Source organism: Tinamus guttatus, unplaced genomic scaffold, assembly GCF_059628265.1.
Source record: "Tinamus guttatus ecotype Peru unplaced genomic scaffold, ASM5962826v1 Tinamus_guttatus_pri_ptg000866l, whole genome shotgun sequence".
Taxonomy (NCBI): Eukaryota; Metazoa; Chordata; class Aves; order Tinamiformes; family Tinamidae; genus Tinamus; species Tinamus guttatus.
Window position 1 is genome coordinate 1,071,661 of NW_028289400.1, and position 14,400 is coordinate 1,086,060.

The 14,400-nt window shown below is 66.1% G+C and overlaps 2 protein-coding genes across 2 annotated transcripts; one reads left to right on the forward strand and one right to left on the reverse strand.

Annotated features, from left to right (window-relative positions):
* The first annotated feature begins 2,702 nt into the window (after positions 1 to 2,702).
* On the forward strand, positions 2,703 to 9,460 carry LOC148591331 (uncharacterized). The gene is given in 16 exon segments (XM_088537851.1): positions 2,703 to 3,780; positions 4,660 to 4,910; positions 5,001 to 5,040; positions 5,137 to 6,120; positions 6,404 to 6,611; positions 6,693 to 6,773; positions 7,119 to 7,231; positions 7,337 to 7,395; positions 7,496 to 7,585; positions 7,681 to 7,724; positions 7,789 to 7,955; positions 8,030 to 8,154; positions 8,156 to 8,313; positions 8,385 to 8,529; positions 8,987 to 9,130; positions 9,203 to 9,460. Coding segments are annotated over 16 exon segments (3,939 nt in total). The 3' UTR covers positions 9,455 to 9,460.
* A 635-nt stretch (positions 9,461 to 10,095) lies between these two features.
* On the reverse strand, positions 10,096 to 12,206 carry LOC104564633 (astacin-like metalloendopeptidase). The gene is made up of 8 exons (XM_088537852.1): positions 12,149 to 12,206; positions 11,983 to 12,054; positions 11,802 to 11,854; positions 11,445 to 11,535; positions 11,253 to 11,370; positions 10,595 to 10,776; positions 10,433 to 10,514; positions 10,096 to 10,351 (listed from the first exon to the last, which is right to left on the reverse strand). The coding sequence occupies exons 1-8, from the start codon at positions 12,204 to 12,206 to the stop codon at positions 10,096 to 10,098; spliced, it is 912 nt and encodes a 303-aa protein (XP_088393978.1).
* Between the last annotated feature and the right edge of the window lie 2,194 nt (positions 12,207 to 14,400).

A 14,400-nucleotide genomic window follows, 5' to 3' on the forward strand; every position in this document is an offset into this window, starting at 1 on the left:
TCCCTTGGTGTCCCCCATAGCCATGGAGGGTCCCCTCCATGAGCCTTGAGGCTCCCCCATGGTCCTTGGGGCTCCCTTATAACCCTTGAGGTCCTCCCCTCCTTGGCACTAGAGGCTCCTCCAAGGACTTTGGGGTCCTCCGTGGCCCCGGAGGGTCCCCCATGTCCCCTGGTGTCCCCCATGTGCCCTGGTGTCCCTCATGGCCCTTGTGGCTCCTCCATGCCCCTTGACCTCCCCCCATGGCCCTTGAGGGTCCCTTCAAGCCCTTGTCCCCCCCCAGCCCTGCTGGGTCCCCATAACCCTCAAGGTCCCCCCGAATCCCTGGAGATTCTCCATGGCCTTGACCCCCCCGCCCCGGCCCTTAAGGCGCTGGTGTAAATTTGGGGTGCTCCCCCGCACCGGTTGCTACCGGGGCCTCAGTGCCCCCCGCCCCACGTTGTCCCCGCGCTGTCCCCACGTTGTCCCCACATTGTCCCCACGCTGTCCCCGCGCGGTCCCGGCGGCCGCGCGAGCCGGAGGGCGGCGCGCGGCGCGGCAGGAAGTGTGCGCGGCCGCCGGGACAGCGGGTAAGCGCGCGGCACCGCGGGCCAGGCCGCGGGGACAGGGCCACCCGTGTGTGTCCCCCGGTCTGTCCCACACCCCCCCCCGGCCTCACCCTGCCCCATGGCTGGGGGACGGGGACGCAGGGGACAAGTTTGGGGAGGCCCTGAGTGGCGGCGGAGGGGGAGGAAATGGCTGCTGGGGGGGGGGCACAGGCACTGAGTGTCCCCGCTGCAGGGACATGGGGGGGGGACATGGGGACATTTAGGGGAGGGGGTTGCCGCTGCGCATGGGACAACCCCCCCCCCGCCCCGGAAGAGGAGCACCCCATGCCCCCCCCCCCGCCATGGGGCACCCCCCAGTTATCAGGGACCACCTTTGGGTGCGGGGGACCCCCCCCCCCCCCCCAGCATCCCCCCTCCCCATTGGGCGGGAGGAGCCGTCTTTGGGTGCGGGACCCCCCCACCTTTGGGTGCAGGACCCCCCCGTGCTGCTGTGGGCCCCCCCAGGAGCAGAGCACCCCCCCCCCCGTCACGCAGGACCCCCCCCATAACCAGGGAGCCCCCACCCTTGGGTGCGGGACCCCCCCCTTTGGGCACCCCCTGGCAGCGGGGGCGGGGGGGCACCCATGGGTGCACCGGCCCTCCCCGCTGCTTCCTCCTCCTCTTCCTCGTGGCCCTGCTGAGTCAGGGGCGCATGGGCCGGGCTGGGGACGTTGGGGACACGGCGGAGCCGCCGTTGGGGACATCCGAGCGCACAGGTAGCGGAGAGGGTGTCCGAGCCATCCCGGGGAGGTGGCAGCGTTGAGGAGGGGACACGGCAGGGACATCTGCGGGGACAGGGTAGTCATGGCTGGGGACACGACAGAGCCACCGCGGTGCCAGCGCTGGGGACACGGCTGGGGACACAATGGGGCCGCCGGGGACAGCGGGGCCGCCATGGCGCCCGCGGCGGCTCCTCCGAGGCTGCGGCGGCCCCGGCTGCGCCGCTTGCTCAAGGCCTGGGGTTTCCTCCTCCCATCCCCCCTTCCTGCGGAAGCCACCGCGCTGGGGACGCGGGGACGTGGGGAGCGGGGACATGGGGACGTGGGGACATGGGGACGCGGGAACATGGGGACACTGGTACATGGGATGTGGAGACGTGGGATGCAGGGACATTTCCTCCCTCCTCCATCCCTTCCTCCTTCGATCCCTCCTTCCCTCCTCTCCCCACCCCATCTCCTGCCTGTCTGCCCATCTCCATCCTTCTTTCCGCCCTCTCTCCCATTTCATCCCTCTATCCTCTCTCCATCCACCCATTCCTTTCTCCATCCAGCCATCCCTCTCTCCACAAATCCAACCATCCTTCTCTTCACACATCTATCCTTATCTCCATCCATCCCTCCCTCCATCCATCCATCCCAGCATCCATCTCTCCCTCCATCCACCCATATGTCCTTCTCTCCACAAATCCAGCCATTCTTTTCTTCACATATCCATCCCTCCATCCCTGCATCCCTCCATCCCTCCACCCATCCACCCATCCATCCATCCATCCATCCATCTCTCCCTCCATACATCCCTCCCTCCATCCATCCCTCCCTCCATCCATCCCTCCATTCCTCCATCCATCCATCCATCCCTCCACCCATCCCTCCATCCATCCCTCCATCCACCCATCCATCCACCCATCCCTCCATCCACCCATCCACCCACCCATCCATCCATCCCTCCATCCATCCATCCATCCCTCCATCCATCCCTCCATCCATCCCTCCATTAATCCATCCCTCCATCCACCCATCTATCCCTCCATCCATCCATCCCTCCATTCCTCCATCCATCCCTCCCTCCATCCATCCCTCCATTCCTCCATCCCTCCCTCCATCCCTCAGTCCCTCCATCCATCCCTCCATCCACCCATCTATCCCTCCATCCATCCATCCATCCCTCCATCCATCCACCCATCCATCCATCCATCGATCCATCCCTCCATCCATCCATCCCTCCCTCCCTCCATCACTCAGTCCCTCCATCCCTCCCTCCCCGTCCCGCATCCCGGAGCAGGGACCGGGCCGCTTCCCGCGTGTTCCCCAGCCCGCCTTGACCCCGCTGTCCCCGCAGGGCGCCGGTGGCCATGTGGCCGCCGGGTGGCCGCGCGGTGGCCGTGCTGCCGTAGGCGCCATGGAGCCGGCGGGCGCGCTGGAGCGGAGCCGCGCGGCGCAGGACGCCATCGTCTTCTCGGACGGCGCCGGCGGCTCCCGGGAAGCGGCCACGGAGGAGCCGGCCCGGGCCGGAGCGCCCGGAGCCACCGACGTCTTCTGGACCAGCCTGGTGCGAGCCCAGATGTGCGTGTGGGACCTGCAGGGAGCCATCGAGGGGGACGCCGGGAGCGCAGCCACAGATGGGGGCCTCTCGCACGGGAATGTGTCCATGGATGGGACCATTCCACATGGGAACGTGGCCATGGATAGGAGCATCTCGCACGGGAACGTGTCCATAGATGGGAGCATCTCACACGGGAACGTGTCCACGGATGGGACCATCTCACACGGGAACGTGTCCATGGATGGGAGCATCTCTCATGGGAGCATGTCCACAGATGGGAGCATCTCACACGGGAACATGTCCACGGATGGGACCATCTCACACGGGAACGTGTCCATGGATGGGAGCATCTCTCGTGGGAATGTGTCCACGGATGTGAGCATCTCACACGGGAACATGTCCATGGATGGGAGCATCTTGCATGGGAACATGTCCATGGATAGGAGTATCTCTCATGGGAATGTGTCCACGGATGGGAGGATCTTCCATGGGAACGTGTCCATGGATAGGAGCATCTCACATGGGAACGTGTCCATAGATGGGAGCATCTTTCATGGGAACATGTCCATGGATAGGAGCATCTCACATGGGAACGTGTCCATTGATGGGCGCATCTTCCACGGGAACGTGTCCATGGATAGGAGCATCTCACATGGGAACGTGTCCACGGACAGGAACATCTCACATGGGAACATGTCCATGGATAGGAGCATTTTGCACGGGAACGTGTCGACGGATGGGATCATCTCGCATGGGAACGTGTCCATGGATGGGAACACCTTGCACAGGAATGTGCCCACAGATGGGAACATCGCGCATGGAAAGGTGTCCATGGATGGTAGCACCTTGCATAGGAACTTCTCCATGGATAGGAGCATCTCGCATGGGAACGTGCCCACGGATGGAAGCATCTCGCATGGAAATGTGTCCACAGGTGGGAACATCCCGCATGGAAGCACAGCCGCGGTTGGGAACATCCCGCAGGTTGGGAACATCCCGCGGGAGCGCGTGCCCGTGGCAGGGAGCGTCGTGCACAACTCGGTGCCTATAGAGAGGAGCCTCTCACACCCCCCGCTGGTGCCTATGGAAAGGAGCCTCTCACCCAGGCTCGTGCCTGCGGCTGGGAGCATCTCGGATGAGTTGGGGCCTATAGAAGGGAACATCTTCCACGAGCTGCTGTCTATAGAAAGGAGCCTCTCGTACGAGCTGGCGCCTATAGAAGGGAGCATCTTGCATGAGTCAGGACCTGTAGAAAGGAGCCTCTCACACGACTTCGTTCCTATAGAAGGGACCAGCTCACACAAGCAGGTGCCTATAGAGAGGAGCCTCTTGGACGACTTCATTCCTATAGAAGGGAGCAGCTCACATGAGCGGATGCCTATAGAAAGGAGCATTTCCCCTGAACTGGTGCCTATGGAAAGGAGCATCTCACACGAGTCGGTGCCTATAGAAAGCAGCCTCTCACCTGAACTGGTGCCTATAGAGAGGAGCCTCTTGTACGATTTCATTCCTATAGAAGGGAGCAGCTCAAATGAGCGGATGCCTATGGAAAGGAGCATCTCACACGAGTCCGTGCCTATAGAAAGCAGCCTCTCACCTGAACTGGTGCCTATAGAAAGGAGCATCTCACATGAGCTGGTGCCTATAGAAGAGAGCCTCTCACCTGAACTGGTGCCTATGGAAAGGAGCATCTCGCACAGCTTCATTCCTATAGAAGGGAGCATCTCACACGAGCCGGTGCCTATAGAAAGGAGCCTCTCACCTGAACTGGTGCCTATAGAAAGGAGCATCTCACATGAGCTGGTGCCTATAGAAAGGAGCCTCTCGCCCGAGCACGGGGACCAGGACTCTGCAGAGGAGGAGGAGGAGGATGAGGAGGAAGCCGAGGGCTCGTCCTCGCGGGAGGAGGAGGCCGAGGAGGATGATGATGAGGAGGAAGAGCAGCGCTTCTACACCAACCCCCTGTTCCGGGTGCCCCTGTACCGGCCCCACGGCGCCGCCGCGGAGCTGCTCATCACGGAGCGGGACATCGCGGCCGCGCGCGCCATGGGGGACGGCCACCAGGTACGGGGGGGTCCCCGGCCCTGCGCTTTGGGGTGGGGGTGGGGGGGTCTGTCACCCCCTGCGCCCACCCGCAACCTCTGTCGTGGCCAGGCCGGGGGGTCCGGGAGCGCCGGGGACGCCGCGGAGCGGGGTGAGTGCCGGGACCCCGACCCCTTTGAGGAGGGGGGGGTTTGGGGGTGATGCTGACCCCCCCCGCCCCCTTTCCACCATTTTCTTCTCCCTCCAGGATCCCCCGGCCCCCCCAGCCTGGCGGTCTCTGCCCCCCCGGATCTGCCCCCAGAACGGGGGGACTGGGGCCCCTCTAACCCCCCAGATTTGCCCCCAAAAGGGGGGAACCAGGACCCCCCCAGCCCCCCGGAACTGCCCCCAAAAGAGGGGAAGCGGGACCCCCCCAGCTCCCTGGATCTGCACCCACAAGGGGGGCACTGGGATCCCTCCAGCCCCCCAGATCTGCCCCCAAAAGAGGGGGACAGGGACCCCCCCAGCGCCCCAGATCTGCACCCACAAGGGGGGCACTGGGATCCCTCCAGCCCCCCAGATCTGCCCCCAAAAGGGGGGGACAGGGACCCCCCCAGCCCCCCGGATCTGGGCCCAGGCTTTGGCTCCCAGCCCCCCCCCAGCCCCCTGCCCCCCCTAGATTTGCCTGTGGGGGGAGGGCACTGGGACCCCCCCAGCCCCTTGGATCGGCCCCCAGCCCCCCCCGCACTGGCCCCGGGAGGGGGGTCCCAGCCCTCCCTGCCCCCCCCGGATCTGCCCCCGGGAGGGGGGTCCCGAACCCCCCCCATCCCCTTGGACCTGCCCCCAGGGGAGGGTTCCCAGCCCCCTCCCAGCCCCCCAGATCTGGGCCTGGAGGGGGGGTCCCGGCCCCCCCCGCCCCCCTCGGACCTGCCCCCAGGAGGGGGGTCCCAGGCCCCCCCCCGCAGCCCCCCCGCGCCCCCCGCCCTGGGCCTGGGGCTGCCGCCGCGGGGGCCGGGGGGGCGCCGGGGGGGGCCGGGGGGGCCGGGGGGGCCGGGGGGGCGCTGTGCCTGGCTGCAGGGGGGGGCAGCGCCTGCCCCCCCGCGGTCCGCGGCCACCGCCGTGTCACCACCGTCACCGCTGTCACCGCGGCCGCTGTCGCCGTCACCGCCGTCGCCGTCACCGTCACTGCTGTCACCGTCACCGCTGTCGCCGTCACCGTCCCCGCCGAGCCGCCCCGCGGAGGAGGACGCGGGTGACGGGGCCCCCCCCGAGCCCCCCGGTGCCGCACAGGGGTGAGGGCGCCGGGTCCCCCCTGCTCTGCTCCCAGACCCGCTCCCTGTGTCCAATCCCTGTCTGCCCCCCCCCAGACCCCCTGTCCGTCCCCCCAAACCCCAGTCATGTCCCCAAGCACCCCCATTTGTCCGTCTGTCCCCCAGCCCCTCTCTGTCCCTCTGTCCCCTCCCAGTGCCACCCGTGTGTTCCCCCCCCCATCCATCCCCCTTTTTCCCCCCACATCCCCCCTAAATCCCCCCCAGTCCCGTCCTGGAGCCCTGCCCGCTTCCCAGGGCAGATCAAGGGACTTCCCGCCTCGTGTCCCCCCAGGCGGCCAGGGGACCCCCCCGGGCAGCCCTTGGTGGCCGTTGGTGGCTGTGGTGGCCGGGCCGACGCGCAGCGCTTGGCCGCCCGCCTCTTCCACCTGGACGGCTTCAAGCGCTCCCAGGTGGCCGCTTTCCTCCGGAAAAAGTAAGGATTCGGGAAGGGGGGGGGGCTTTCGGCAGGGCCCCCGGCCCCGCTGAGCCCGCTCCGCTGTCCCCATGTCCCCAGCAATGACTTCAGCGCCATGGTGGCCCACGAGTACCTGGCCCTGTTCCAGTTCGGCGGCCAGGCGCTGGACCGGGCGCTCAGGTGCCGGGGCTGCGGGATTGGGCTGGGAAGGGGATTGGGGTCTTTGGGATCTGTCACCAGGATGATCTGGGGACTTGGGGGGTCTCTTGGGGTCTGGGGGGACAAACAGGGTCTTTGGGGTCTGGGGTGGGGGGTAAACAAGGGGGTTCTCAGGGACATGGGGCCTGCTGGGGTCTAGGGGACAAGACTGGGGGTCTTTGGGATCCAGCAGGGAGAGATTTGGGGTCTGTTGGGGCAGATTTGGAGCCCAGCAGAGTGTGCAGGAGCCCAGGGGGGCACAACTGGGGGTCTACAGGGACCCAGGGGACCCGCGGTGACAGTGTCGCGTCCCCCCGCACGTCGCAGGTCCTTCCTGGGGGCCTTGGTGCTGACGGGTGAGACGCAGGAGCGCGAGCGCATCCTGGGCCACTTCTCGCGCCGCTACCACTGCTGCAACCCCGACGCCTTCCCCTCGCCCGGTGAGACACGGTCCCCAAACCCCCACCCCCCCTGTCCCCAGCGCGATGGGCGGGAGGAGCGCGGGGACACCCCGCGGTGACCGTCCCCGCGTGCCGCCCGCACAGACGCCGTGCACTCGCTGACGTGCGCCATCATGTTGCTCAACACCGACCTGCACGGGCAGGTGAGGAGGGGAGCGGGAGGGCAGGGGCCGGGGGACGGCGGGGGGACCCACGTGTCCCAGGGGACGGCGGGGGGACCCACGTGTCCCCTGCTCCCTGCAGAACATCGGCCGGGCCATGACGAGCGCCGAGTTCGTGGCCAACCTCAACGGCATGATGGACGGGCAGAACTTCCCCAAGGAGCAGCTCAAGGTGGGGGACGGGGACGGCGCGTCGTGCCCACGCGGGTGTCCCCACCTCGGGGACGTCCCCGCACGGCTCCCCGTGACCCTCCGTGCTGTCCCCAGGCTCTCTACAGCTCCATCCGCAACGAGAAGCTCCAGTGGGCAGTGTGAGTCCCCCCGTCCCCGTGTTCCCCTTGGTGTGACACGCCGTGACGCCCCGTGTCACCGCAGGGACGACAGCGACGATGAGGAGGACGGGGACAGTCGGCTGCAGCACGGGGCGCCCGGCCACAAGAAGAGCAACCCCTTCGTGGAGCTGCCGCGCGCCGCCGACGCCACCACGTACCGGCAGGGCCTGCTGGCCCGCAAGGTCCACGCCGAGGCCGACGGCAAGAAAAGTGGGTGCCACGTCCCGGCGGGGGACACCCCACCATGGGGACCGTGGGTGGTCACCTCCGTCCTCCTCCTGCAGCGCCGTGGGGCAAGAGAGGCTGGAAGACCTTCCACACCGTGCTCAAGGGCACCGTGCTCTACTTCCTCAAGGTAGGTGCCTGCGGCGTGGGGCGCCGCGGTGACGTTGCAGATCCGCGGCGTCACCCCCTCCCGCGTCACCGCGCAGGACGAGAGCCGCCTGGACACGGAGGAGCCGCTGGGCGTCCACCACGCGCTGGCCGAGCGCGCCAGCAAGTACACGAAGCGGCCCCACGTGTTCCGCCTGCAGACGGCCGACTGGCGCGTCTTCCTCTTCCAGGCGCCGTGAGTGCCCGCGCGCTCCTCGCGCCGCGGCGGCCGCGGCGGCCCCGGCGTCACGGCGCTTCCTCCCGCAGGAGCGCCGAGGAGATGTCCTCCTGGATCTCCCGCATCAACCTGGTGGCCGCGCTCTTCTCCGCGCCGCCCTTCCCAGCCGCCGTCAGCTCCCAGCGCCGCTTCATCCGGCCCATCCTGCCCGCGGCGCCCAGCCGCAGCGCCCCGGTGAGCCCGGCCGGGCGCTGGGGACGGCTCTGTGGTGATGATGGTGGTGATGGTGATGATGATGGTGGTGATGATGATGATGGTGCCACCAATGGTGATGGAGGGAGAGGGGCGATGGTGGCGGAGCTAGTGACAATGATGGTTTTTGGTGAGGATGCTGGTGCCACCAATGGTGCTAGTGGTGACAACGGTGCTGGAGGGAGGGGGGCGATGATGATGGTGGCAGGTTCATCCAGCCCATCCTGCCCGCGGTGCCCAACCTCATCGCCCTGGTGAGCCCTGCGGGAGGAGGACCAGGGGTTGGGGTAGAGATGGTGCTGGAGGAGGTGATGGTGGTGGTGGCAGCCAGGTCCTCCCGGAGGAGGAAGGAGGGTGGTGGTGGAGATGGCGGTGACAACGGTGCCGGCAGTGACAAGGGTGCCGGTGGCGGCCCTGCCTTGCTGAGCTCGTCCCGCAGGAGGAGCAGCACCGCTCGCACGAGGCCTGGATGGACCAGCTGGCGGCCGAGCTCTTCGAGCACCAGCGCAACCTCCCCGACAAGCGGGGCCGCGCGCGCGACCTGGACGAGCACCGCGCCAAGAGGGACTACCTGCTCTACGAGGTGAGCGCGGGCGGGGGGACGGCGCGGCGCCCGCGGCGCCGTCCCCGCTCCGAGCGCGGCCCCGTCCCGCAGAGGCGGCGCTACGAGACCTACGCGCGGCTGCTGGAGTCGTGGATCGGCGCCGGCGCCGCGGACCTGGCGGGCTGGGAGGCGCGGGCGGGCGCCGCGGCCGCCCCGCCGGAGCCGCCCGGCCTCACCAAGGCCCATTCGAGCCCCTCGCTGGCGGCCGAGCCCCCCGCTGCCGCCGCCCGCGTCAAGCGCAACGTGTCGGAGCGCCGCACCGTGCGCAGGATCGTCCCCCGGCGCAACAAGAACCTGCTCTGAGCCGGGGGCGCCTCCGCACCCCCTCCCCACGGTACGAGGTGGCCCCTGGGGCCCCTATTGAGCCGAGCAGGGGGGGATTTAATGGGGTCCCCCCCTATAATTAAGGGCATCAACTCAGGGAGACCCCCCCGCCGCCTGCCTTGGCCTGGGGGTAGGACACGGCAGGGGGATCGCGGTACCCCCGGCCGCACTTTGCTGCCCCCCCCTGCTGTGCAATAAGAGTAGAAGCGCTGGCCCTGCACCTGCCTGGGGGGCCCAGGCGTCCGGCTGCCCCTCACCCCCCCCAGCCGCCGTTGCAGTATTCGCTTGAAACGGGACTAAAGCAGCGACGCGACAAGCTGCGAGAGCCGAGAAAGCCTTAAAACCTCCCCCCTGCCCCAGCCTTTATTTTCTTTGAATAGATCCTCATGCAAAATAAGAATAATAATAATATAATTCAGTGTTAGCCTTTATACTGTTTATTTGGGCCCAAAACCACCCTATAAGAAGGGGAAATTGAGAAAAATAGCCTTTTTTTGCCTGCATCTGACCAGAGATGCAGGAGGAAGGTTGAACCTCAGTTGGTCCCACTAATTCCTGATTTCCCCCAAAATAGCGTTATCGGGTGCAATAAGTCACCGTCTTGAGGGGCACCATGAGGTCTAGGTGCTCGTCCCGGCCACCGGTGTGGAGCACCCATCCGAGCATCCCTCCGGTGTCCCCGGAGCAGGACGGGAGCTGCCAGGGTGGCTGGAGGTGGCGCCCAGTGTCACCGGGGTCGGCAGGATGTCCCGGCAGCCGTAGAGCCGGTTGACGCGGGCGGCGTCGGAGGCGCTGAGTCCCCGGCGCTGGCCCAGGGTGGCTGCTGGGGACCGCAGGGGGGTGATGGTGGGCGCCCCGCTCCGGCTGAACGCGTATCTGGAGCGGGGAGAGGGGGCTCAAAGCCGTCACTGTCTTGGGGACAAGGAGGGGACGTCACCGCGGTGGCGCCGGCCTCACCTGCTGTAGTGCAGCACCGAGGAGTAGTCGTAGCCCACAAGCATGTTGGGCGTCCGGGACTTCATGAAGTTGCCTTCGAAGCCTGCCAAGAAGGAGCCAGAAGATGCCCCCGAAGTCCGGCCGATGGCCGCGGGTGGCCATGGGGCGCGGGCGGCAGCTCACCGGGCAGGATGTGGTCCCAGGCGATGGCCACGTAGGCGTCGCGGTCGGCGCGGCTGTGCTCGTGCCAGAAGCCGGCCACGTGCATGAGCTCGTGCAGGGCCACCCCCTTGCCGCGGCGCAGGCAGGCGGGCGCCAGGGACAGCGGCTGCATCCCGCCCGCGCGGCCCACGCTCGAGAAGCACCTGCACGGGGGACATCGCGGCTCCACGCGCCGCCTGCGCGGAGCCGCCGGGCCGGAGGCGCCCGCGGCCACCGGGGATGGTGGGAACCGGCTCCCGTCACCCATGGATACGTGCCCGGCTTCACCGAGGGCGCATTGCCGCGGACACGTGTCCCCATCGCCCGCGGACACGTGTCCCCATCGCCCGCGGACACACATGCTCATTTACTGCTGCTGCCACGGGCCATTGCTGCCCACCCTGTTGTTGATGTGCGAGTCTTCCCATCACCCACGGGTGCGTGGCCATCATCATCATCTAGGGGGACACCCCCATGGGCTTGGGGACGCATGTCCCCATCACCCATGGGTCTGTAGGAAAGGGACACGTCCCCGTCACCATGGGGGTTCATCACCCAGCACAGGGGGGCCCTGGTCTCCCCACTGCAGCCTTCCTCCCCGCTCCCCTTCACCCTCGCTGGGGGTAGTGGCTGCGCTCACCCAGACATTGGAGCAATGGAGACAAAGTCCCTCTGGTAGGAGTGGGGGACGAACCGGACGCACGTGAGCCTTGCGAAGTCACCGAACGCTTCCCGGAGGACCTTCACGCTGGCGTCGTCTGCGGGAGAAGAGCCGGCGGCTCCGCGCGCGCCCGCAACGCGTCCCCGCGGGCGCCGCGCGGGCTGCACCTACCGTAGCGCTCCGAGAGCTCGTAGGGGATCTGCACGAGGCCGCGGCGCTTCGGCCACTTGGGGCTGGCGGCCGCGAAGGCTCTGGCCGGATCCTGGTTGGATCCGGAGGTTGGGGCAGGTCCTGGTGCTAAATCCATCCCCGGCCAGGACACGCTTCCCAGGCTGGGGCTCGGGGACACAGTGTCACCCGGCAGCGGTTTTGGCATCTCTAGTGCCACCTCCATAAGCAGCAACCCTCCACCAAACCCTTCTATTATTATTTATATATACATATATAAAGGTTTATTTTTAATTTTCAAGGGCTTAGGAAAGAACAGGGCAGCCCCAGCCCTGCGGTGTCCCTGTGGTCCCCACTCACCGCCCGGACGATGTCCCCTTCGAGGAGGAAGCTGCTGTTGGGGGCTTCAAGCACTGGGAAGGCAGAGAGGGGGCGACTGAGAACGGGGCAACTCAGCTCAGCTCCCGCTTCCCCGATAGACACCAGGGCCGGGGACGGGGCCACCTCGAGCCCTGCGTGTCCCCAGACCCGAGCCCCTCACCTCCGTTGATGCTGAGGATGTCATCGCCACCGCCTCGGGGGCTGCCCGTGCCACCTGCGAGGGGGCCAGAGCCTGAGCCGGGCAGCCAAAACAAGGCACAAAATTGAAGAAAATCCATCACGGGACCCCAAAACCCTCCCTGGTGTGGGGAAAGTTTTGCCCTCACCTTCCAGCAGCCAAAACCCACCACTAAGGAGCAACCAAACCCCCCAGGCTGGAGCCATTGCCAGCACCAAAGCCCTAACTGCCCCTTGCCCACCCCCATCTGGGCTAGTTATAGCCCTTTCGTTATCCCTAATTAATTAGGGACAGGTGGGACCTGGGGCTGCTCGGCCAGAGGGTAACGAGGGGCCCCGAGGGGCTGCTCTGTGCTGGTCTCGTCCCCATGAAACCCCCCTGCAAGCTGGAACAGGGGCAGCTCGTTGATTATCAGGATAAAATCATTAATGAGCCAGGAACGGGATTGCTCGTTATCGGCGTTGGTGACGGGCGGGAAGCAGCTGATTTCCAGGTGGGGATTTAAGGGAAGGGCTTTCCGTGGGCTGGTTTTCCACCGTGCCGGAGGCCGCGTCTCCGGTTCCTTCCCGGGAAAGCACAACAGGCGCCGGCCGGGTGTCCGCCTGTTGCTACGGCAGATCCTTTATTGGTATTGTTGCCAGTTGTACAGATTCCTCCGCTCCCCGTGCCGCTGTTGCCCCCCGTCAAGAGCTCCCAGGGATCCCGCACGGATTTGCCGAGCGCTTGGCCCCCATTGATCCCAGCTCTCCGGAAAATCCCACCCCTCGGAGCCGAAACGAGGGCTTAAACCCGCCCCACAAGCTGTCTTCGCCGCTGTTACCCCAAATCCCCCCCGTTCTGCTCCAAGGCGGGATAAGGGAGCAGCAGGATCCCGCTGCGGCTGCCCCCGGAACAAGGCACTTGGGCGGCCGAGCGGCAGCCCCAGGGCTGCTCCGGCAGCAGCGCGGCGATTTTGGAGCGCGGAGAGGCGGGAAAGAGCGCGGACGCGGCCGGGCTGTCCAGGATTGCCGGAGCAGGGAGCGGGCGCCGAGGACGGAGAGACGCTGCCCGCGCCGCGAGGATGTTTCTCCGATATTCCTTGTTGGTTTTGGAGGGAAATACACACAGGCAGGGGAAACTCATCACACATGTTCATGGTGCTGGAGGGCGGCGGCGCCGCCATCCTCATCCTCGCGCCGCGCGGCCGGGACGGCGGCGGTGACGGGGAGCGCGCGGGGCCGCCCGGAGTGGCTCCGTGTGGGCCGTTCCCGGCCGTTCAGGCGTATTCCAGCTGGGCAGGGCCGCGGGGGCCGTCGCCGCGCAGCTCGGCGCTCGCCTTGCCCTCGCCGCCCTCGCCCGCCGCCTTGGCCGACAGGTAGTCGCGCACTTCGATCTCCATCTTCTTGGCCTTGAGTGTGGCCGCGTGCAGCTTCTCCAGGAAGTCCGGCATTCCTGGCGGAATAAGCGGGAGAATAAGCCAAGCAAGGGGCGAGGGAAGGGATCCGCTTCCGCACCCTCCCTGCTGCCTCCGGGGGTCCCTTCATCCACCTACGCTCCCCAAATCCCACCCGTTTGGGAGAAAGGCGCAAGATTCTTCTCCTTTAGCCCCTTCTCGGTTTTCCCCCTGCCTGATTTTTCTCCCCACTGATCATTTATTTGGGCAAAGGAGCGAAGCGAAGCCGAGCACCGATCCGGGCCGCGCGGAGGCGTTTCCGACCCCAGGGCTTTTCTGCCGCTTCCTGCCCGCAGCTTCAGTTCTAACCCGGGAAAGCGGCGCTCTGAGGTTTCGCACCCGCCACCTCGGGTCCCCATTGAGCCACCTGGTGACATTTCAGCCCCAATCAGCAACCTTGGGCTTAAAAAAGCCAAGTTTGGCTTCTTCAGTCTCGCTTTTTTATTAAGAAAAAATCTCTCCTGGAAACCTCACCCTTCCCTGCCCTTCGTGTGACTTTGCCCAAGGCGGCCAAAGTATGAGGTGCACAGGAGTCACTCCGCTTCAGAGTTAACAGGCCACAGGGCTTAAATATCACAGGCAAGCCATGGTGAGCAAGCACGGTGCCAGGAGGATTGGGATGTGGAATCCCCCTTGGAAAAGAATTCCTCCTGCACTTGCTCCTTGTACCACCTCCTTCCACCCCTGCTCAGCAAGCCCAGGAGGGAGAGAGGGGGAGTTTAAGGTGGTTTAATCACATTATGTCCTGAAACAGCCGAAATTCAGCTCTGCTGTCGATGCTCCGCTCGCCTCTGGGGTCCCTCTGAACCCCCTTACTAGGGCCAGCCTTGCCCTTGTCCTAGACACTTTAAACTCTGTATTTTGGAAGAAAAGGGGGGAAAGGAAAGTTCATGGGAGGGGTTGTACACTTGTTTTTCAATGTTTTTAAGTCCTGAAGGCAGCGCACAAGGTTAAAGGTCATTAACACA

What these genes read in the sequence shown, in the direction of transcription:
- LOC104564633 (XM_088537852.1), bottom strand. Translation starts at nt 12,206, where the DNA reads ATGGCTCCAGCCTGGGGGGTTTGGTTGCTCCTTAGTGGTGGGTTTTGG. An exon ending in CGAGCTCTCGGAGCGCTACG is followed by an intron (nt 11,371 to 11,444) that starts GTAGGTGCAGCC and finishes CTTCTCCCGCAG; the next exon opens with ACGACGCCAGCGTGAAGGTC. An exon ending in TCCATTGCTCCAATGTCTGG is followed by an intron (nt 10,777 to 11,252) that starts GTGAGCGCAGCC and finishes TCCCCCGTGCAG; the next exon opens with GTGCTTCTCGAGCGTGGGCC.